Source organism: Excalfactoria chinensis, chromosome 9, assembly GCF_039878825.1.
Source record: "Excalfactoria chinensis isolate bCotChi1 chromosome 9, bCotChi1.hap2, whole genome shotgun sequence".
NCBI lineage: Eukaryota > Metazoa > Chordata > Aves > Galliformes > Phasianidae > Excalfactoria > Excalfactoria chinensis.
This window is the reverse complement of record NC_092833.1, coordinates 1,496,450-1,519,405: the sequence shown is the minus strand read 5'-3', so window position 1 is coordinate 1,519,405 and position 22,956 is coordinate 1,496,450. Positions and strand designations below refer to the sequence as shown.

Here is a 22,956-nt window from a genome sequence, read left to right as displayed (position 1 = left end):
AGGGCTGAGGCTTCATATGGGGAAAATCTGAAGTTCACTTGTGCTTCAAAATGAGCGTTGCCCTTTATTAAAGGGATTCCCATTTAAACTGAGAGCTGTGGTGTGCAAACATAATTGGAGGTTTAAAAATAGCCTGGCCTCACAGTGGCCTTGTTAACAGACTCAAGTACATCTTGCCAAAGCATGGCTCGCTGGACTTGCCTCTTGACTGGAGTTTGCTGCTTGCGTTTGTTTAAAGTGCCTCTGATCTGCTGTTCCTGCGGGCAGAGCAGTGTTTCGGCTCCAGCCTGGTGTACTCAGGAGTTGTGTATTTGTGGGAGGATGGGGTTTATTTGTGCAGCACATTCTGGACGATGTGAGCACCAACCCACGGTCCCTAGCTGTTAAGTGCCCTGGTACAGTAATCTTCCTGAGGAATATAGCTCTTCTTCCTCCTGCTTTCACGTCAACAACCGCAAGAGGTTGGGTAGGAACATGGCTTTCCTTAAAGATTTTAAATGAGAACATTTGACAGTCTGTTTGCTTTTTGGCTCCGACCTGTGCAGCCATATTAAAGATATCCTGTTTATAATAGCTGTGTCTTTCCACTGCATTGTTCAGCTCACAGCAGCCCACATGGCTTTTCGTTTGTAAGCATTGTCCTGGGTTCCCGTCCTTCCTTTCCTGCCAGCAAGAGGGGATTTCAGACAGTCCCTGGCTCTGGGTGCTGTGACGTCAGCTTGCCCCATCACTTGCCCCAGCAGCATTTAACCACAGAGTCACCAAGCAAGTGCTATTCTATCTGTGCTTTATTCTGTAACAAATCTTCATGGTTTTTCACTTCCTAAAGCAAAACAGTTTTTGTTTGTTTGTTTCATAAATGCTACAAGAAATGCAGCTGATTCAGCTCTGCTCCGTGAGCCTGTGGGCATTCCCAGGAGTAAACATGCTGCTTTCTCAGGATCGAATGGGACACGCTCCACTGCTCACTGCCAGGGCTCTGCCTTGCAGTGTGAAGCCTCAAATGTCAGGTCTCCTGCAGAGCAAACAGCAGCTCCTCTGCCTGGGGGAAGCAAGCAGGGCTCGGCCTTTGTTTCCTGAAGCTTTGCAACTTTGAACCTTTTCTCTATGTAAAGAGAACGTAGTGGTGCCTAACTGGGTTTTGTATTTAGAGTTCAACAGAAACGGAAGACAATTTGCAGGGAATGGGAATGGGGAAAAAAATATCCCCAAACCAAACCTCGTGCATTATAAAATATCTGAATGTAATTCTGTGTGGGTTGGATTGTGCATCTGGTCCCTCTCATTAGCTGCTTCTGCTTCTGGTGTTTCTTCGATTTGCTTTCTTGTCATTGGTCGGTCTGAGGCCATCGGTTTTTATCTTCATTGAGGAAGGTGTAGTTTGCATTAATTACCTTGAATTGCAGCAATGAGACAACCAAGTTTTTAACTGTCTTTCGGGTGAACTTGAGATTGCAGTTTCCTTCAGTGCTGTTTTAAATCCGTGTGAAAATGGTGTTTGTTTCCCTTGTGAATGTTTCACATGTTCCAGAGCTCCTTGTGCTCTGGGGCTCTTAATCCTGCCACAGCACAGTGATTTGACTGAAAGGAGTTGGTGGTTGTTACACGAAGTCTATGCTTGAATATATCAGAGTCCTGTGCTGTGTGTGTAAACTTTGCCATCCAGCAAAAAGAATAACGGTTGCATTCGTCCCAATCGTTTTACTTGGATTTCTTACGTGAAATGGTGACGGTGGGACTTTAAATCATTACTCAATAGATCTCTCCTTGCATTTTCAGGAAGCAAAAAGAAGGAAAAGGAACGACCAGAAATCTCCCCGCCGTCAGACTTTGAGCATACTATCCACGTTGGCTTTGATGCTGTCACTGGAGAGTTCACTGTAAGTCGCTGGGAAAACAACTGTGGGTCAGTGCTCCAGAGAACACAGTGGTATTTTAGAATGAAGAGTTAATCTCTTTGTTCTCATCAAAGAAATAATTACACTGTGTATTTATAAAGCACACAGAATAATGAGACTGTGACCTGTTAGTGTCTCTGCAATGTCAGGATCACATCCAGTGCTTTGTCACCTGGGAGAGCCTTCCTAAGGAAATGCTGCAAGGAGGGAAACCTCCCTCTTCAGCTCACTTTCAATAGTTTGTAGTGCTGGTGCTGTTGAGTGCTTCTGTCTTCCCATTCCTCCTTACAGACTGAATATGTCTGAAAGGCGCAGTGTTAGAAAAGGCACCATGGGCTGGAGCCCCTGAGTGCTTGGGATACTGAGACATCTGGGGGTGCTTCATCTGTGACTCTGTTTCACCACCTTTATAAGTCTCTATCACCCATTTTGGTGTGCTTAAGGCCATACATGTTATGCTTTGCTTAGGGGAAAGAACATAGTTCTGCTTTTTAAATGGCTTTTCATTTCAGGGAATGCCGGAGCAATGGGCTCGGTTGCTACAGACCTCAAATATCACCAAGTTAGAACAGAAGAAAAACCCTCAGGCGGTACTAGATGTGCTGAAATTCTACGACTCCAAAGACACAGCAAAACAGAAATATCTGAGCTTTTCTGCTCCAGGTGAGATGCGAGTGTGCACAAAGCATACTGAAAGGGGAATTGGGTCTTCCTCTTTGTGAACTGAAAGTGAGGTTGAAATGCTGAAAGAGCATCCTACTTTTCAATAAAGAACAAACATTTGAAGATGGATTTAAAACTTACTGGAATCTCTCTTGGTCCAGTAAATTTCCCACTTTAAGTGGAAAGGGAAAGAAATGGAACTGGATAATTCAACATAACAGCCAAAAATAAGCACAGCCCATTAAAAAAGCTGGTGATATGTGACTGATCAGCTGGTTTCATAGTGGAGAACTTGCTCCTCCAGTCTGTGATTGAACTGTGTGTCTAGATCTGTGAACTTGCCTGTTTCTTTTACCCACATGATGACACCAACGATGCAAAATAAGTCATTGCTCTAGGACAGGAGCCACGTGATGGGGCTGGGAGAGCGACTGCCCTACAAATGCACACAGTTCCTTTTATGCAGTTCCCTTCCAAATGACTCGCAGTCTGAAAATAGCTTAGTAATAAAGCTTTGTACTGTCCTCATCCTTGTCTCAAAATACAGCTCATGGAACACATGTATCCATTGAATCATTAATTCACATCTCAGTAAAACAAGGGTGGCGTGAGTGTGATGGGCAGTACTGAGTTTGGAAAGCTGTGCAGGTGAGGTAAAGAGCAAGTGGGGAAACAAACAGTGCTGTCTACTTTGAAAACTTCCTTCTGCATGGAGATAGGGTGCAGCACTGGTTTCTTTCATTTGTTACTGTCTGATTTCTGAGAGATGAGGAAATCTGTGGAGCGATCCCTATTATTTGTGCAGTTTACTTTCTATTATAATAATTTTTTTCTCAGGATTTTGTCTTTTTCATTCTTTTATATTTAGAAAAAGATGGTTTCCCTTCAGGAACACCAACGGTGAGTGAGTTTACTTTACCTCTTTACTTACCTCTTACCTCTTTACTTTACGCTCTTCTTGACCATGTATTATTGCAGGTCACCTGTATTTGCTAAATATCAAATCTTAAATAAATTACAATAGGTTGCTTTTACCAATCAACCTATGCTTTTCTTTTGACATGAGTAAGAATAGTCTTATATTTTTATAGGAGAACAAACAAAATAAAGAAACCCAAACAAAATACAAATATTTAACACTGCAGGGCAAACAATTTTGTTTATATTTGTGTTTTCTTAAACTTTGGGAAAAAAACGTAGACCAATGCCAAAGGTTCAGAGCCATCAACAGCTGTGGCAGATGATGATGACGATGATGAAGAAGCACCTCCTCCTATTATTGCTCCGCGGCCAGATCACACAAAATCGGTGAGAAGCTATAAAGTTTATGGTGTTTAACTTCATATCACAGAACTTTTGTTTTCTTTGGAGTATCTTGAGCCACCTAGCTTGATAAGTCTCAGGATTCCCTGATTCATTTGACCACGGTGGATATACATACAGTTGCTCTGCTGTCTGCTTATTTTCACTCCAGGAGCACAGAAATGTGAATTATCTCTCCTCATCAATTGATACTGATTCTGCTTCACACAGACTGAAGTGACATTTCTAAACTTCCACTATGAGATAAGGCTGCAGTTTGGTAATGCTGCAGTAGTTGTTTGCAGCAGTGAACTTGCGTTGTTTTTCAAATGCTATTGAACAGCTCAGAAGAAAACAGAATAAAGCTCTAAGAAAATCCCTGGGACTGGGGACAACTGAGAAATTCCCAGGCATTAATGATGCTTTTCATGGTGAAGCACAAATCTTTTTTTGTTTTTTTAGGGGTAGTTGTCCTCGCTGTGCAATACTGATTCCTATTCTATCAAAAGTGAAAATTGCAGCAATGAAGTAAAAGGAAGGGCCCTTTCAGCTATTTATCTAGCATGGGTTACAAAGAATAAGCAAGTAGAAAACCTAGAAAATATCTGCCTGTGGCAGTTTATCTCCAAGCATCCGTTCTGGGCAGAAAGAGTTTGCCTCTTTCTTTCAGAGGCCAGTTAGGCTCGTCAGCATCTTGTATTACTGGAATGTAATGCCTAATTTCTGCCTCCAAGCTGTTAGGTAAAAGTGGTGCTTAAAGATCTTAATAAATGTGTGATTGTTTTCTACTGAAGGTCTGTGATTGTAAATGAGATGCGCAATTTCTCTCCTAAAAACAGATTTATACACGGTCTGTAATTGACCCCATCCCTGCACCAGCTGGTGACGCTTCTGTTGATGGTGGGACAAAGTCAAGTGATAAGCAGAAAAAGAAGACCAAAATGTCAGACGAGGAGATCATGGAAAAACTACGTACGTGTTTTTCATTTCAGAAGAGCAAAGACTTCAGGGCTGCTGGGACAGTGGTCATTAAGCTCTTTTCCTGGACCCTTATGTCTATGTAGGGTTGTGTGAAAACTGTGCTTGATTCGTGTTCTGTCAGACAGTAGCTGAGAGGAGCTGCATGCAGAAGTTTTGCTAGTTTCCATGCTTTGGAGCCCTGTTGGGTAAAAAAAAAGATTGTAGAACTTTAAAGGTTGGTCGTAATACTGCTATCAGTGTGTATAATGTATCCATAATACCTCAAAATATTCTTGTTTCTGTTGTAGCTTGTTCCATAATCTTCTTGAAGATAATTTTTAACCACAGTAATGTTCCTGTGCTTTAGTCAGGAACTGACTGGTTTCTGGAGCAAGCTAACCTAGTGGATTTGTCATAATCTCATGTGGGGTTTTGCTATGTAGAAGACTATTATTAACTTGAGATAATGGGAAATGGCATGATCTGTCTTGTTAAGAGTAAGACCTAGCAGAATGATTGTCTGAAGCTGGGCCTTTTGTGACTGGAACTGAACCAGGAGCCTTTGGCTGTTCTGTACTATTAGTGCTGCTCCACTCTTGGAGGTCTCTTGGCCAAGCCAGTCTTGCTAAAGGGGAACAGTGGGATTGATGTGTTTTTTTTTTTATCATGAGCTGGCAGAAACTGGCCGTGCTGTAATAGCAGAGAGTGTTTCCAAAACCCATGGTAAGGTTCTGTGAGGCAACGTTTTTCTTTTCTTTTTTTCAGGTACTATTGTGAGCATAGGTGATCCCAAGAAAAAATACACCAGATATGAAAAAATTGGGCAGGGGTAAGTGTGGGTCCCAACTTTAATTCCCTGTGAGTTGGTCCTAAAGGCAGTGTGCACCGGTCTGTCTGCTGCTGTCAGGTAGTCACCACTTACTGAAGCCCAGCAGAAGTGTTGGCTGTATTAGGCATTGATAAAGAGACGATGAATGCTTTACAATGGTGGAAGTTCTGAATAAGGAAAGTGTAGCCCTGTGACACCTCTCTGGGTATATTTAGTCCTCTTCCAGTAAGGTGCATTCAACCATTATGTAATATGACTACTGAATATCTTGAGGGTACTTCAGAAGGCTTTCTTTGTGCTAAGCTAACAATGTTACCTTGACTGATTTACTGCTCCAGTGTTCCTATGAGTTCTTCTGAGCAAAAAATGTACTGAACTCTAGCTTATCCAGCTTTCATTATACGTAGCTGACTCATGCTGTATGCTTTCTGAGTATCTTTGTGTTTGTGGAAGGGTTTCCCCTGGAGGAAGATGAAAAGTAATACGTGCTACCGAAAGGGTTTCTCAGCTTTTCCACTTGCAGTGAGCAGCACAGATTGTAGGGCCTTAGCCGAGCTCAGGAGGCACAGATTGTCTCATTCACGAGCATACTTCTGATGAATTTGCACCAGCTAACTGACACTTCTGTTATATTGTTTATTTTTAACACCTTTTTTTATGAAGCTCTTAAAACTTGGAAGACTGACACGACTTTGTGTTTGTGAGCATCTGTTCAGGTGCATGCAACGCTTTTGTTTCTCTTCACAGGGCTTCAGGTACAGTTTTTACAGCTATCGATGTGGCTACTGGGCAGGAGGTAAGATTCCTGTGCTTACTGCATTGAAAGTACTTTTCCCATAAATCTGTTGTTTAGTGGCCAAAATAATCTGACTAGATTTCTTTCAGTGGCTCCAATCTCTGTTATTACCTCCCAAAAGAATGTTTGTCATGGTCATTTGTAACAGTGTGTGCCTTGTTCTGTAGCAATCAGATGATGAGAGCTAAAAATAGAGGGTTTTCTTTTCTTTCCAGTGTAGAACAGAGGGAGTGAGGTGTTCACATACGGGCTTTGAAAACAGCTCATCCTTCACATACCAGGGGCAGTAATAATACTCTAGATTTTCAGAAAGAAAGCATCTTGTCTTTCTGTACTTCTTCTCTAGTCCTGTTTTGGTAGAGGTGATTCGATACACCTTATCTGTATGGAAATAGCTTGTTCCCATATTTTTTCTTTCAATGTCCTCTCTTCATTCTGCTCTGTTTTCACTACTTGATGCCTCCAAACTCATCTAGTAAAGCTGATATCAACAGAATTCTGCATCCTTGTCATTCAGGTATCATCTCTATTTTCCCCGGGACTGAAACACTAGGAATTCAGTGCTTTAGTTTTTCCTTAATCTTCCTTGGAAAGTCTGAAAATAACCATTTGTTTTGTTGCTGGTACGTGATTGCCCTTTCATCAGGAACCACATCTACCAGTACTGGGGTGGAATATTACATTGTAATAAATGCATGCCTCTCAGTTGTCTTGGTATGTTGTCTCTTAATGCTTCCTATACCCTGCAGCACTTCATGTCCTCTTAATACAGAGAAAAGGTTTGACCTTACTTCATTTCTTAGAGCTTCTCTGTGTTATTAGGCAGATGGTTTAAGAACTGATTGCTTGTGTTCTCTGTCTTCATGTGTTAAACTGGTGCTGTAGTCTGACTTCCTCAGTGCATAAAGTCTGCGGATGAGAAGGAAGCTCTGAGAGTTCTGTCCGGTGGTGAGAAACTCAAAGAAGGATTTCATTGCTGTTTTCAGTTCCCAAGCAAAGAAAGGTGTAGAAAGTAGAGAGATAGATTTGTCTTAGAGATGCACAGTGACAAGACAAAAGGGAACATGTGCGCTACCTTGAAGAATATTAAAGTTAGGTATTAGAAATTTTTCTTTCTCATGGTCAGTGACCAGACATAGGACAGGGGCCCAAAGAAGTGATGGAATCCTTGCTCACTGAGATCTCCATTCAAAACTCAGTTGGGCAAGGCCCCTCAGCAAGCTGCTCACAGTCAGCCACTACGGGCAGAGAGGTGGTCCTGAAGTCTCTTCCAGTCCCTCTTAGTTTGTGATTCTATGCCACGTGTTCTCATGTTTTGCTGCCCTTAGCTGTGTGCCAGGGGTCATTTCTGCAAGATTGTGTCAGTTCTTGGGTTAACAATTCTTTTAATTCTTGGGTGTTTTTTTTAAGAGTCTGGAATACATAACCTAATGAGCTTATTTCTTGGACAAGGACGTTCTTCTCTTTCTGGAATAGGTTGTTGTCTTAATTGCCTTGGGAGATGTTTCTGGGCTTTCTTTCTTCGTAGAGTGTTATGTCTCATGGCAGCATTTTCCCTATGACAGTCACTACAGACAACTGATGTTTCTTCTTCTCCTACCTTGACTACCCCAGTACCTGCTTACAGCTTCTCGGCAGGTCATTTCAGTTCTGAGTTCTCTCTCAGACTTAAGCTAATTCCTTTGCTTGTACAGTGAGAAACTATTCCTTATCTTGCTGTATATTTGAACATTCTCACTTCCCTGTTTGATAGTTTGCTGTGTCTTGTTTTTCAGTGCTTTCTCTGTTGAATTGTTCTATTGATCTTTTCAGTCCTTGATGATTTTTGCAGCTCCTTTTGACTTCCAGCATTCTCAGACCCAAACACTAAGCTATTCAGAAGAAGATGGAAAAAAGAAATTGCTTGCCTTGCCTTGGATGGCAGCTTTAAGTAGCTACAAGCATCTGTTCTGCTTTAGGCCTGTTATGAATTTAGGCAACTGTCTTTTTATCTCCTGAAAGTTTCCTTTGCTATCTGTTTTGGCTTTTGCTAGATTGAGGGTTTTGGATCATTCCAGCTGCTGGAATATGATGTTGGCTATCAGCTTGAGTTGTATGCTAATAAAGCTGTACTCTTTCAAGTTTTATGCTAATAAGGACACAGCTTGCCAGCTGCCAAACAAGCTGTGCCAAACTCCCTAATTCTGTTGTGGAATCTCTCACCTCTTCTAAGCTTCTGCTGTATTAAGAATGACTGCAAGGTTTTGATACTTGAGTGACTGCCATTTCATTTTGTCCTCATCAGGTTGCTATCAAACAGATAAACTTGCAGAAACAGCCCAAGAAGGAGCTGATTATTAATGAGATCTTGGTAATGAAGGAGCTGAAGAACCCCAACATAGTCAACTTCCTGGACAGGTAAATGAAGACAGCTGGCTCATTCCTTCATTCCTAGGGGTTTCGGAAGTTTTAATTAGATATTCTAGTTCTAGGCCCAGACTTCCTGTTTATCGGGGTCTTAAAAACAAAAGAGTCTATATTTGGACTGTCATCTTTTTTTTTAATTTAATTTTTTTAAATCATCTGTTATAAGGAATGGTCTTAACGATTCAGTATGAAGCTTTCTGTCCCGAACACAGTGCTGCTGTGGATCAGTGGTGGACAAGAGTACAGCAGGAAAATGCTGTGATGTAGGGTGTTATCCTGCCCATTTAGAAAGCAGAGCTGTTTTATTGCCAACATTTACATTTCAAGCTACCTGCCAGAGATCAGCTTTCTTCACATATCCTCTCAAAGTGTTTGTGGATCATTTCCTTGACCAGAAGTCACAGTGCTCTTAGCAGTCATTTCTCAGTTCTCAGTCTCTCCTGATGGCACGTGGGCATGCTTTTCATTCTGTGTTTGCAGTTACCTCGTAGGAGATGAACTGTTTGTGGTGATGGAGTATCTAGCTGGAGGCTCACTAACAGATGTGGTCACGGAAACATGTATGGATGAAGCACAAATTGCTGCTGTTTGCAGAGAGGTGAGCATTGAAATTGATGAGCGGAGGAATGCAAGCGCGTTCTACTCAGAGGTTTTATGGTGCACATATATCACAAGTAATTGCAGCAGTTGCTATTGGAACCATTCAGTTGGGAAGAATGAATGATACTAAAAGCACAATTCAATATTAAAAACAGAGAGGTGCGTGGAAAATAACAAAGTGAGTCCAACTCATTAAGTTGAGTTTGCAACCTGGAACACAGAAGAGTGGTGCCAGTTTTGAGCCGGGTGTTTGGCAGTGTTAAATGTTGGGGGAAAATAAAGATAAACTTGATGCAGACAACAGAAGTAACTGTTTTCATTGTGTGGTGAATCTGTAGTTCTGCTTTCTTCATGGATTTCCTAGGAAAATAATTCTTCAGAGAATTCTAACTGGGAACAATTTTAAATATGATTTTGAGAGTTAAAAATATGTGATGTTGGAAAAGTTATCAGGGATTTCTGACCTAGGTCAGAGTGCCAACATCTAGCTCAGGCTTGATTTATTATGGCAAAGGAAGAAGTAATTGTATTATCTGCTATGCAGAAGAAGCTTAGGCTTTCAGAGCCCCACTTGGCTACATGAACGTGACATCTGCTTTTGATGATTCATCCAAAGGGAGGGGATGGAGAACAAACTTGTACTTTAACTTGTATGGACAGGTAACGATTTCCTGAGAAAGCAGAGCAGGAAACAGAGAAAGACTATTTACAGTAATCTTTTCAGAGGTAAAAGTTGAAATATTGAGCTGTTGTACTTTATGAGAACCCTGCTGCCCAGAATGCCAGATACCTGTCATCCTGTACATCAGTATTGCTTTGTTAAGGCAAGCAAAGGTACAAGCTACCTGCTGGGGATTACAGCCATGCCAAGTGGCAAATGCCAGATCTTTTGCTTATGTTAAAACAGAATATCTTACACTTTTTTTTTTGGCCTTTTTTCAAACTGCAAAAGTCAATTTCATTTCATTTCTAAGAAGAATTTTTACGTGAAAGATTTTAACCTAGAAATAAGCAAAACCAGTTTTGATGGCATTCATAGTGAAGATGTCCCACAGACTTCACTGTCATAGAGATTACTTTCACGTTGAGAATGAAGCATTCTCATGCCAAAGGGCTCATTCAGTCTCTTACAGTTCATCTCCTCCATCTGTGGAAACGTCATGTACCAAAATGAACATCTTTGATGATGATGAGTTGGATTTCTGGGTTTGTTAAGATAGCAGAGAAGCTGTAGTTCAGTTACCTTTGACCTCCAGAGATCTGAAGAATATTTAATTAATTTATGAATTTATTTAGCACAAGAGCTTCCTCTGCTGGTTGTTTGAAATAATAACCAATAGCGTTTTTTCCTCCATGCGTGTTATGGGTTAAAGCAATGTTTTGGGACTAATGTTGAGATTCAGAAACTGTATTTCCATATGCTGATTTTATTAACATTATTATTTTTTATTTCTTTTTTTCCCATCCAGTGCTTGCAAGCACTTGAGTTCCTCCATGCCAACCAGGTCATCCACAGAGATATAAAGAGCGATAATGTGCTGCTAGGAATGGATGGATCAGTTAAACTAAGTGAGTACCAGACAGTTGTTTCAGTGCTTTCACTTTGCTGATAAACTTTGCATTAATGAGCCTACATTGGTAGGAGGAGAGCTGACAGGGAAACCTGAGGGGATTTCTTTTATTGCAGATGAATGATAGAAATTAATTCCTTGATATAAAGTGTATAACTTGCAGGTAGCTGGCATGTGGAAGTGATGAGGGCCCTAATGCTTAAGATTCTGACAGAGTTATTCCAGAAGGGTGCTGAAGCAAGCCTGTTGTCGTGTGAGTGCTTTGGTCAATGAAGTAACTGGCAGCATGCAGTGATGCAAAGATGGAAATGATTGCAAGAGAAGAGTTGCAACAAACTGCAGTTACTGTGTTGGTCTTTTCAGATTGTCATGACTTGCCTTTAATGTTTTGCCCTTTTCATTAGAAGGTCACTAACAAGGAAATTGGATATTATCAGCAGTTTATATTGCAGTTCAGTCTTACACTGCACCTGTACTGGGTCTCCTTTTCTTGGTCTGAAAGTATAATACAGTCTAATTAATAAAATCATGAAATGACTAAAGAAACTGCTTACTTTTCAGGTAATTGTTATGCATGTGTGAGCTTGTCTTTAGTAAGTCAGTTTGTGGTGTGTGTAAATGCAGCAGAAAAAAGAACACTGAAAGTACACGAAGTAGCTGACAGGAATGCTGAGAGGTGCATGATCTGACTTCTTGCTGTACAGGAATATACACAGCATTAAACAACTGACAACTTAAGGGATGGATGTGAGTAAGAATTTGACATGCCATGAAAACACATCACAGCAGTATTCCTTATCTCAGCAGTATTCCTTACTCAGAGGGTTTGCAGTCTCGTGTTGGTCATGAGCTGGAGCGTGAAGGAAGATTACGAGCAGCCTGGCTTGCTTAGCAGTGTTGTTGGATGCTCTGTTCTCTTGTGTAGGAGTTTGTTTGTTTAAAGGAGTTGTGTGTTTGTGAACAAACAGAATGGATTCAGAAACCAAAGTGAATGATCACAGTAGAGTCACCTGGGGAAGGCTCGAAAATAAGAGCTGTCAATTTAAAGGAGTGTGGTGCAAGGGCAGGGCAGCAGCCTGTGGGGGAAAGCACTGCCCCTGGGAGGCTGTGCAAAGATGATGGGGAGAGAGACTGGAGAAAGCAGGAGTTAGCTCTGCAGACGTGCTGTGTGAAGGGGAGGTATGGTACTTGTGCTAAGGCGAGCCCTCTGGCTGTGTTTGTAGAGCTTCTACCAGCTGTTTAGATCGAGGGTGGAAATTGCACCTACTTCAAGCTCTTCCCTTTCTGGAGGAATCTGTAGCAGGAAGAGACAGCAGTCTGCCTGCCTGCCTGCTGCCTGAGCCCTGGAAGGGGTGTCAGCATTTAGGTGATGATGAGATAACATCTTGTGGAAGGAGGCAGCAGCTAGCAGGAGCTTTAAAAGCACACGTCCTGCCCAGAAAAGTGGTAACTGTAAAGCTGCCCTCACTACTAATGCCTGCATACTTACTGGCTAAACTGGGATCTACACCTTGCCTGTCTTTCCTATCCTGGCTGGTTGGGATGGTGCTGAAGGCCCTGCTGATTGCAGAAGGCATAAATTGCTGCTGCTTCTCTGGTGTGTTTGTTGAAATAGGCTGTGTGTTGAATTGGGTACGATAGCTGCCAAGAGGCCTGACTGAAGAAATGCTGGTGAGGAACTCGGTAGCTTCTGTAGCGTTGTTTTTTTTTAGTTTTTTGTGCTTTTTGTGATGTTTTTTTTTCCTCCTTTTTCGGGCAGCACTTTGACGGTGGGTGTGGGATAGTTTGCAATTAACCCATCACAGAATCACAGAATGACCTCTTAGTACAGCTTAGCATTGTCAGAACTGTGGCTCTTTTGTTGGTACTGCTTGGCTTAACACTTCAAAACTGATTCGAAACTTAAAATTCTCTCTCTCTCTTTCTCTTTCTCTCTCTTAAACTTAGTGTCAATAATAAAGTAAAATCTTCTTCCTGCCTTAACTGTGTTCTTATTGATGCTTTACATGCCTGGGAAGTGGGAGTGCTGCAGCTGGATAAAGTAACATGATGGAACATGCATTGCTGCTGCACCTGAAGGCTATAGGAATAGGTGACTTTTCTTGTTTTCTTGAGTGTGGTTGTTCTCTTCAAGTAGTTACCTTGTGGAGAGGTTTGCTTGTCCAGGCTCCTTCCTCTGAGTTTCCATATCTCTGTCAGCTGTAGTACCTGTATTTGTTGACCAAATTGCTGTGAAGCGCTGAACTCAATGGCTGCAGAAACGACATCTGTTGAGCAGAGCAGAATCCATGATTTGTAGATGGTCCTTTTTTAGCTCAGGCAGTACATACCATGCACACAACAGTTGCCTTTGCTGTTCTGCTTCATTTGTTTTTGGGCTGGTACCAGTCTAGGAATATTGAAGGAAGCACTGGGCAAAATACCACTCCTGTACAGGGTAATACTTATGTCCCTCTTTGAGAGGACAGAAAGCCTTACCTTTCCCACATAAGCCTGCCCTGCTTAAACATCTTAAGGTTTTATGCGTGTTTTGCACATTGTAGTTTGTAATATGGAGAATATGGTGGGGAGAGGAAATGTTCCCCTTCCATCAGAAGCCCCTCGAGTGTGGAGGAGTAACGTATGTGTGTAGTAATAGAGAAGACTAAGAAGTCCACTTCCATGGGATGCACCAAGGTAACTTCTTTAAATTCTGTTATCCTACAGCCGACTTTGGTTTCTGTGCTCAGATCACCCCAGAGCAGAGCAAGCGCAGCACTATGGTTGGAACTCCTTACTGGATGGCTCCCGAAGTCGTCACACGGAAAGCCTATGGCCCTAAAGTGGATATCTGGTCTCTAGGCATCATGGCTATTGAGATGGTGGAAGGAGAACCCCCGTACCTCAATGAAAACCCCCTGAGGGTAAGAAATGCAGATATAACCGTTTGTGGGTGTTTATCAGGTGAATGTTCTCAGTGGGTTCAGTGTGATTCTTGATAGCATCTACCTTACAAAGAAAGCCCACAGACAACAAGCTTCAGTAGTGCAAGGAAATGCCATCCAAAAGGATGACAGCTGTCTTGAATTTGCACTCTGTTCAGAATATATGTGCAAATTGTACCTTCATGAAACCTTAGACTTTGAATTCCGTCTTCTACCTTAGTTTAGGAAAGGTAAATCCAGCAGGTTATGAAACATGCTGCTTTGTCAGTCTGGTACTTTCTTTTGGATGCATCTCTTGAGTAACTGTTGCCAAAAGATTTAGAAGGTTATTTTACTAGCAGCAAGAATAAATTGCAACTTCCTTTAAGTGGCATTCTTAGCATTTTTCATCTCATCAAGGAGAAGCAAGGTAGACTGCGGGCTCTTACTCATCTAGACTGAGATATTGTCTCTAGGCCAGTCCGTTGTCATCTTTTAAAGGCTTGATCTGGTTGTACAACATTCCCGTTTTACAGGCGTTATATTTGATAGCAACTAACGGCACACCAGAGCTTCAGAACCCCGAGAAACTATCCCCAATATTCCGGGATTTCTTAAACCGATGTTTGGAGATGGATGTTGAGAAAAGAGGATCAGCCAAAGAATTGCTACAGGTAAGAGTCAGCTTCTCTCAGAGTCTGAGATACAGAGGCCACTTCTAAGGTAAGCGTGTTTTAAAAGGCACTGCAGACTAACACACCCTTCTGTTCTGTGTTTTCCTCTGAGTAAAGGGGAAAGGACTTCAGGGGAGAGTAAGTTGGGAGGAAACACAGTCATCAAGGGTTGTACTGGATGTTCCGAAGTCCTGCTGGCAGTAATCTGCGCCATCATTCTGCCACGTTATCTAACGAGTGGTGATTTACTGTAATAGAGCCTTTAAAGTGAGCAGAATAGGACTGAGAGAAGCCATTTGAGCAGGAAACCTCTTACTGAAAAGCAAAAGGCTGATACTGTTTTGGGAAGAGGAGGGTTGATGAGCAGGCTGTGAGTGCTATGAGCCACTCAGTCTGTTCCTTCAGAAGCACTGATAATATTTGCACTACTTTCTGTATCTCAGGATGGGAAGAGCTGTATGAACATGTGCCTTACACTGGCTTTTTTAAACTGTCTTTCACTAATTTACTGTGTTTCTCTCTTCCTGGCAGCATCCCTTCTTGAAACTGGCCAAACCTTTGTCTAGCTTGACGCCACTGATCCTGGCAGCCAAAGAAGCAATGAAGAGTAACCGCTAACATTAATGCCACGGCCTACATTTGTTTTTGTTATTATTATTATTATTTTTTTTTTTTTACAAATCTTTTTAATATATGAAACTGTTACACTTCTGGTGGGAGGGAAGAGATTTGGGGGCGGGGTGGGGGGAACATCTGCAAAAGGGAAGCAGCTCTCATCCAGAAGACACCTGACATAAATTGTGGCGGATCTAATGATCCCTTTCTGGGGTCCAGAAGGAATTGAGGACTGAAATACTGGCTTTTTTTTCCTTTTTTTTTTCCTATATATATTTTTTTTTCTTCCTCCAGACAGCCCAGAAATGCCACTTAGCATGCCCAGGGTTTTTAAGGGCTTTATTGACTTTACTGTTACAACTCCCATTCACTGTACCCTTGTGGGTGCTTTTAGTACTTGAATGACCGATTCAAGCTTTCAGAGAGCAGCACTAATTTTACCAGCTGATCTCTTTCATTCTCCTCTTCCTCTGTCTGTAAACTGCTCTAGTAAGCTCCCAAATGACAAGATTCATGGCAAGTGTGACAAATGTGAAGGTACATCTTGCCCTTTCTTCCTTATACAGATTAGCTGTCACTCAACTGTTTAATTACCAACGTGGCTACTTAAGAAATCACAATGCGAGAGATTTATTTTGCTTTTTAAGTCATGTATGGAGAGAGGGGGAAGAGAAGTATTCAGATGCTTTTCATATGCCTGTGCTCTGTGGACTATTAATCAAAGATGTGGCTACTCTATAGAAACCTCATCATTGGTCAAGTCTTTGGATGTCAGTGTATGGATATGTAGGTAAGGGTCAGATAGTTTATTTATGATCAAATGATCAGCTATAGTCAGGGCAAGAAAACGATTCCAGCTGTCTTCCTGTGTCTTCTTTTTCCCATTAGACTTGCTGGCCAGAAGCTTAAAGGGGTATTTTGCTTGGTGTGGTGGGTGGTTCAAAAACATGTATTGTATCTGTGCTCTGACTTGGGCTTTGGAAGTTATGCTGGTGCCTTTGACTTTTTATTTTACATTTCCTTTCTTGTATCAAATACGTTTTTTGTATATGTTGTAATTTTTTTTTCCCCAAGCAAGTAATGCATCAACTTATGGAGTTGTCGGAATTTAAGTATTAGAGCTATTTTGTTTTTCCAGTTTTGTATGTGCTCCGTTTGTATTAATGAAACCGAAACAAGTCATCAGATCTGAGGACACTGCAGACGCAGGATTTCTCGAACAGAGGATTATAAACACCTGGATACGCCAGAGTGCTGTTCTGAGAAGAAGGAGGAGGCTGAGAATGGAGAACAGTGCCTTCAGACATCCACGGGGCTTATTTCACTGGCTGGTTGGAAGCTGAAGAGACTTGATGCATCATCACACTGACCCTTTCTCACTGCAGACAACACCAGCCAGAACGGCTGAAGTTGAACATTCAATGCAAGAAAAAGTGCCTCCCTCTGAGGGACAGTGAGCGCCTTCAGCAAATCATTTCTTGGTGTGTTAATGGGGCAAGCGTAAAAGACCCTGTGCCCCGGGCTTCTTTTAGTGCTACAGTCTATGCATTTCAACTTCCCAAACAGTTTAATGAAGAACTAACTGTAGTTACAATGTGCCAAATGATTCTGTGAATGAATAACTGTTACTTTACTGGGGTTTGATCACTTTTGCAGTGGGCAGGACCTGGGATGGATAGGGTTATTGCTGGGTATTAACGGAGGACACACCTTTCCAAGCATTGCTGGCAGAAGATAGAAGTCATTTTCAGCTAATTTGTACAGCGATAGAAAAAATTAAGTCTTGGGGACTGGAAGCCAAGCTATGACAAAACTCAGAGCTGAGAGCAGCCGGCCAGGACTGCTGAGCCTGTGTCAGTTGGTGAGGGAAGGTGAGCAGGTCTGCGATCCCAAAAGGTTGGCTGGGACTCGTCAGCTTTGTGCCAACCAGGTGCCTTACTGTGCAGGGATCTGTAGCGCTGCCGCCACTCGGTTTGTGTTCTGCTCTTGTGTGGTAGGAACCCAAGTACAGTATGTTAACTGCACCATCTGAGGGCAAAACCTCTCTAGCTGTATGTGTGAGAATAGCTGTGGCTTTAAGTTCAAGATAGTGTCTCATTCCAGGCAAATAAATCCAGATGCACTTCCCAGGCAAAGTGTATTGCAGGCCATGGACTCTGTAAACACTAGAATGGCATTGCTCTTGGTTTGAATGTGTCTGGCTTCCTGATCAGTGTGAAGTAGCAAGGAAGCTTGGCTGAGGAAAAAAAACCTGTCTTATTGATGATTCCCTCTTTGTCCATTGCTGGCAATGGACTTTGTGAAACTCCTTGTGCCAGAGTTAAGGTGGGAGCTTTTCTTTTCTTCCTTTTTTTGTTTTCTTTTTTAATCTTTCTTTTATTTGTTTTGATGGCACAGTCTAGACAGTAAGATAAGTATAACTTGTGATAAATTTAGAAGTTTTTAATAGAAAAGAAAAAAAGCAAACCATGAAATCATAAGTAATTTTAACTTATTAGTTCACTTTTATTGATTATGAGAACGGTTTTAAACTTGTTATTATGAAATTGGTCCAATTTAGTCTACTTAGGAGGTGGTTTCCAAGCTTACAGTCATCCTAGCAAACAAGACTTAGCCCCGGAGTTACAAAACATATCTTGATGCTTGCTGGAATGGTGTTAGCTCTGAGTTGAGGAGTGCTGCGAGGTGGGGTCAGAGATGAGCTGGGAGCAGCTGAGCTGGCAGAAGTGGGGAGCCATGAGGGGGTTGCTGTACTCTGTGTCTCTGGGGGTTTCTCTGCCAATGTCAGCTGCATGTCTGCGAAACAAAGATGTGAGCCATGGGTTTGTTTGGTTTTTATCCCTGAATGGAGATGTGCATGTTTAAGACTTGCTGCTGCTCAACTTGGCTAAGGCAGACAAACAGAACGGCCCGAGTTTGGGTAGATGCTGAAAAGGAAGAGTTTGCTTTGGAAAGTGCTGGGCTTCCCACACGTCTCGCTCTCTTGGGTGCCAGTTTAGGATCCCAGATTGGCTCGTCATCCAATCTGCGTGTGATGCGTGTGGGATGCCATGTATATTGGAGTGACTGGCTGGGCGTACAGAGCTGGGCAGCTCGTGGCTGGGATGCACGTGTGCAGGAGATGTGCAACTCTCGGGATCTCTGTTACAGTCGAACAAAGCGGGTTGCTGGTGGGAAGCAGCCATGGTGCTGGGAGCGTGCGCTTTGAACTAAGGCAGCTCCTGTGCTGGAGGGTGGCTGGGGGACCCAGAAAGCTGAGCAAGTCTCTCCAGCTGGATTTGTGTCTCTGGTCCGTTTTCCCTCTGTCCCTCACGCTATCAGTGGAAATGGAAGTGAGTGCAAGCTTTCTCTTTTATTTTTTTAACCGTCTTCAGATTTTAATGTCGCCTTTTGTGTAATTTAATCCCATTATGTTATTTAATTGTTACTGCAATATTAACTACTGTATTTGTTGACTTTGTTTAATAACTGTTCTTTCAGGGCTAGAAATAAACTTCTAAAAAACAAAACAACAGCCATCTTTTTCCTCCCCTTCCCCTTGTCTTCTAACACAAGAATAGCTGGGAGGAGTAAATGTTTGGAGGTCTTAATGAGATGAGCAGAACGTGTTGGTTTGTAACTGAGCTTTAATGGTGGTGGATGTAATTTTATGCTATGCCAGCCTGTTCTGTTTCTTTTTCAATGTTATTACTCACCAGCTTCACATGCACTTGTGTCTGCATGCTGCATGTCTTTGCACCTCCTGCACCATGCTGTGGAGCGGCATATGGGAGCGAGAAGGTCCGGAGCACATGCTTCATCCATCACTGAAGAGAGATCCCGTGCTCTTTTTGCAAGTGGAGCGAAGCAGCGGCTTCTTTCATCATCACTGCATCTTCCACTATTGCAAAGTGCAGTCCGGTTGAAGAAGAGAAGCTCATTTCAATGTCCTCTTGGGTTTAGGATTGGTTCAGTTGAAACCCAGATGATGTTTCTGGCCTGGCTGTGGATCTCAAAGTACCCGTGCTGTGCGTTTCCCGTGTGTTGTTGGGAAATCACCTCCTTCCCTTTCTTGCATGTTATGAACCTTCCTCATACTGTTGACAGAGGAAAGCCAAGAAACAGTGTGACTTTGGAAACGTTTTCAGCCAGACAAAATGTTTTCAGCATAAGAAATGCTCTTAACTGATGTTTGCATGTAACTTATGGTGGAAACAGCTGGCGGGAGGAGAGAGAAGGTGCTTAGTAGAACCAATTCAGCTGGATACGGGCACTGAAGTTGCTTTGAGGTGAGCAGCGCTGGGTTTTGCTGCGATTCATGGGACAAAAGCACAGCGCTCTGCCTGCTCCTGCCTGTCCCAGCGACCTGCACAGCTGCATCTTGTGCAACTTGCACTTTGCTATGGAGATTGTTTGTAGTGGGCATCTCATGCTGTTGTTCCCCCACTGTAGCGGTGGACCAACCAGCCAATGCCTACAGTTACATACTGATGCCGTAGTTACGGACGGTGGATGGGAAATAGGTTTTGAAGCCTTGAGCAGACCTTAAAATGCTAGGATTTTCAGCGAGCCGAGGGGAAAAAAAGTAAGTTTTGAGTCTTTTGAAGCGTGTTTCATCTTCCTGTCTTTGGGCAAGGTGTGTTTGTATTAGGCCAAAGGTGCGCACTTGTCTTCTGTTGGGATAGGTTAAGAGTAGTGAAATGGTGATGGGTTTGGGGGCAGGTTGATCGCAGCCCAGCTGATTTGGTCAGGAGGGTTTGGTGGAGAAGTTGTTGACAGTGGTTTGGGATTGCCGAGGCTCCCAATGCAAGCACCGTGTGCTGCCCTTACCAGGAACCTTCCTAAAACAACCATTGGGTGAGCACCTGGGGGAACAAATGTCCTGAGGAAGGAAAGCAGGGCTGGCTCCCATTGTGTGGGGGATGGTGATCCCTGTGGGATGTGTCAGTGAGGAGTGAGCTGCTGTTCCCACTGTCAGAATGGGAGACGTGGGCAGAACCCAAGAGGTGCTGTCGTTATTTGATGGTGACAGCAGTTCTGCCAGTGCAGCTGGGAGAGATCCCATCCAGCAGAAGGAGCCAAAATGTCCCTGCCACTAAAAACCACACTGTGAGGTCTCACCGGGGACAAGGACAGGGCAGAGTATGCCAGCCAGGCTCCGCTGGAGTGGGAAGCAACAAGTTGGAAGACCAGAGCAGCTCTGGGCAGCATTTGTCCCCGTGTGTCCTGCAGCTCGCATGTGTGGTGTTTCCCAAAGCCTCCTGGCCGCTGGGCAGGTGCCACGTTTGCTTTTGCACAGCCTTATAAAACAGAGGCTTGGAGGCTTTTCTACTCCTCCCCGGGGGCTGAAAGCTGCGTGGCTCTGTCTCTCCCTCGTGCACCTTTTGCCATGTCCGGCCTGAACGTTTCCATCGTCTTTTTCTTCCTGGTGCTTGGCACGTGCGAGGTGTTCAGGCGGCTCTCCAAGAGGCTGCTGGCCCCGGGGCTGCTGCGGTGCCTGGCTGCAGAGCTGGCAGGCTCATTGCAGCTATGCTCTGGCTGTCTGGAGCTGAGGATGCTGCTGGAGATCGGCCCGTGGGGTGGCCTCGGCCCCGATGTGGTCCTGACCCTGTTCTTCCTCCTCTTCGTGGTTCACACCGCCTGCACAAACGGAGCAGCTGCCAACCCCACCATCTCTCTCCAGGAGTTCCTTCTCTTCGAATGTGGCTTCGTGGCCACTGTGGCCAAACTGCTGGTCCAGTGTGTGGGTGCGGGGATGGGCTGGGCCCTCACCAAGCTCTACTGGTCCTGGGAGCTGACGCAGCTCCACCTCATCCAGAACTTGATGGCTTCTGAGTGCAGCTCCTCCATCCGCACGTCCCCCCATCTCGGAGCTCTGGTGGAGGCTGCCTGCTCCTTCTTCTTCCACCTCATCCTCCTCAGGGTGCGCCGCAGCCCTGCTCTGTGCCGGCTGCCTGTCCTGGCAACCACTGTCACCTTCCTGACCTACGTAGGTGAGTGCACCCCTTCCTTCCCCTGCAGCCTGGTTTATGGGGAGGAGCAGCTCCTCTTCCCAGGGCTCCAGCTGAGCGGGGATGACTGCTGCAATGTTTGTTTTCCACTTACCTTGGGGTGGACAGCAGGTAAGGGTGTCTGGGCAGCAGGTGGTGTGTTGGCACAGGGGAGGATGCTGACAGCCCTGTTTTCCTCCCCACGCAGCCACGCCGGCCACAGGAGCCTTCTTCAACCCTGCCCTGGCCACTGCCAGCACCTTCCTGTGCACAGGGAGCAGCCTGCAGGAGTACATCCAGGTGTACTGGTTGGGGCCCCTCGCAGGTGAGCTGTGTAAGGGGCACGTCCCACCATCCAAACGCTTCCCAGCAAAGGGCTGACGGCCCTTCTGGGTCACTGTAAGCCTCGCATAGTGAGGGTGCATGCACACGAGAGAGCACGCTCTTGTTTCAGGTATGCTCGCCGCCCTCTTGCTCTACCAAGGCAACATCCCGAGGTTCTTCCAAAAAAACCTGCTGTACGGCCAGAAGAGCAAATACAAGATTCCCAAGGCCAGGGTGACGCATGTGGAAGATGGAGAGCAGCGGCAGAAGGGGAAAGGGGAGAAGAGCAACCCAGCGCCTCATGCCTGAGCCCCTCTGCTGGGGAGCAGTTCTGGCACGGAGCATTTTGCACGTCCAAGCCTGCAAAGGGGAAACTAATGTGTTTGCAGCAATGACTGGTTGTCTGGCGTACACAGGAAGATTGCAGGAGCTCAGGACCATTGCGTGGGCACGCTTGGGTAACTCCCAGGTGGTTGCATCATGTCATGTTTGAAATCATCTGTCTGTTTCTCTTACAGCCATAAAAACAGTGTAATAAGTCTTGGAGACTTGGGGTGAGGAGGAGGCTATCTGTAAAGTCTGGCATTATTTGAGCTCAGCTGAAGCTTCCAAATCGCACAGCTCAGGGAGAAGGGCACAGCGTGGGCACAGCATGCCCTGCTCCCCCGATGCAGTGCTTAACCTGTGTTTTGCTTGCAGCTGGGGAGCTGCAAGGTGACAATGACGGGTTCATAAAGCACCTTTGATATAATACGTGGCTCTGGTATGCAGTGCAGGTGTTGGGTGGTTGCATGCAGACCCCTGCCAGTCCCAGCCCTGGGCTGCTCTCTGTGACTATGTGAAATGTCCCTGCTAACACAGCGCTCTGATATAAACATTGTTCTGGGTGTGGAATTCCTGGTGTCCTCCATGGGAACCTGAGCATGGCCTGAAGGAGACCAGCTCCTGCCTTCAGCAGCAGGCAGGATCCAGCCCTGATTGGCAGAGTAATGAAGTGGCACCCAACCGCAGTGATGGTGACAGATGTGGGTTTGGTACCCAGGTGTGTGGTGTGCCCTCCCCTCCCCTCCTGGTGGACACAGAGACCCTCAACTCTCCCTTTCCAATGGGTTGTGGGGATCTCAAATCCTCCACTCATGTTTTCTTTTCCCTTTCCTGAATATCTTTTGGGTTGGAAATTGTGCAGAAAATGGGGACATTCGTTCTGGGGTTATTTCAGATCTACACTATGGAGCACAGAGCAAAACCATCAAGGCTCTGGAAAAGCTTTTAGGGTTGGGGTTCATTTCTTGTCCAAACTGCTGTGCTGGTCCTACCTTTTCTTTATGACTGACCTCATCGTGGCTGATGCTTGTATTGTTTTCCCTGGGCAGAGCATGGAACGTTCCCAGAGCTGCTCCAAGCAGAGTGCTGGGATGCCTGGCACAGAGATGCTCAGGAGGTGCC

At 44.3% G+C, this 22,956-nt stretch overlaps 2 protein-coding genes across 2 annotated transcripts in view; both read left to right on the top strand.

Annotated features, from left to right (window-relative positions):
- PAK2 (p21 (RAC1) activated kinase 2) overlaps positions 1-18,711 on the top strand; it is a 35,919-nt gene extending 17,208 nt beyond the window's left edge. Inside the window, exons 3-15 of the mRNA XM_072344385.1 lie at positions 1,780-1,880; positions 2,411-2,561; positions 3,430-3,461; positions 3,762-3,869; positions 4,703-4,835; positions 5,589-5,652; positions 6,400-6,448; positions 8,733-8,845; positions 9,335-9,452; positions 10,924-11,023; positions 13,732-13,928; positions 14,465-14,602; positions 15,134-18,711. Of these exons, the coding sequence (XP_072200486.1) occupies positions 1,780-1,880; positions 2,411-2,561; positions 3,430-3,461; positions 3,762-3,869; positions 4,703-4,835; positions 5,589-5,652; positions 6,400-6,448; positions 8,733-8,845; positions 9,335-9,452; positions 10,924-11,023; positions 13,732-13,928; positions 14,465-14,602; positions 15,134-15,220 (1,391 nt within the window). The 3' untranslated portion in view covers positions 15,221-18,711. The remainder of the gene's footprint in view (positions 1-1,779; positions 1,881-2,410; positions 2,562-3,429; positions 3,462-3,761; positions 3,870-4,702; positions 4,836-5,588; positions 5,653-6,399; positions 6,449-8,732; positions 8,846-9,334; positions 9,453-10,923; positions 11,024-13,731; positions 13,929-14,464; positions 14,603-15,133) is intronic.
- A 1,874-nt stretch (positions 18,712-20,585) lies between these two features.
- The window catches only part of SRPRB (SRP receptor subunit beta), a 40,683-nt gene continuing 38,312 nt past the window's right edge, over positions 20,586-22,956 (top strand). Inside the window, exon 1 of the mRNA XM_072344459.1 lies at positions 20,586-20,953. Coding sequence (XP_072200560.1) covers positions 20,586-20,953 — 368 coding nt within the window. The remainder of the gene's footprint in view (positions 20,954-22,956) is intronic.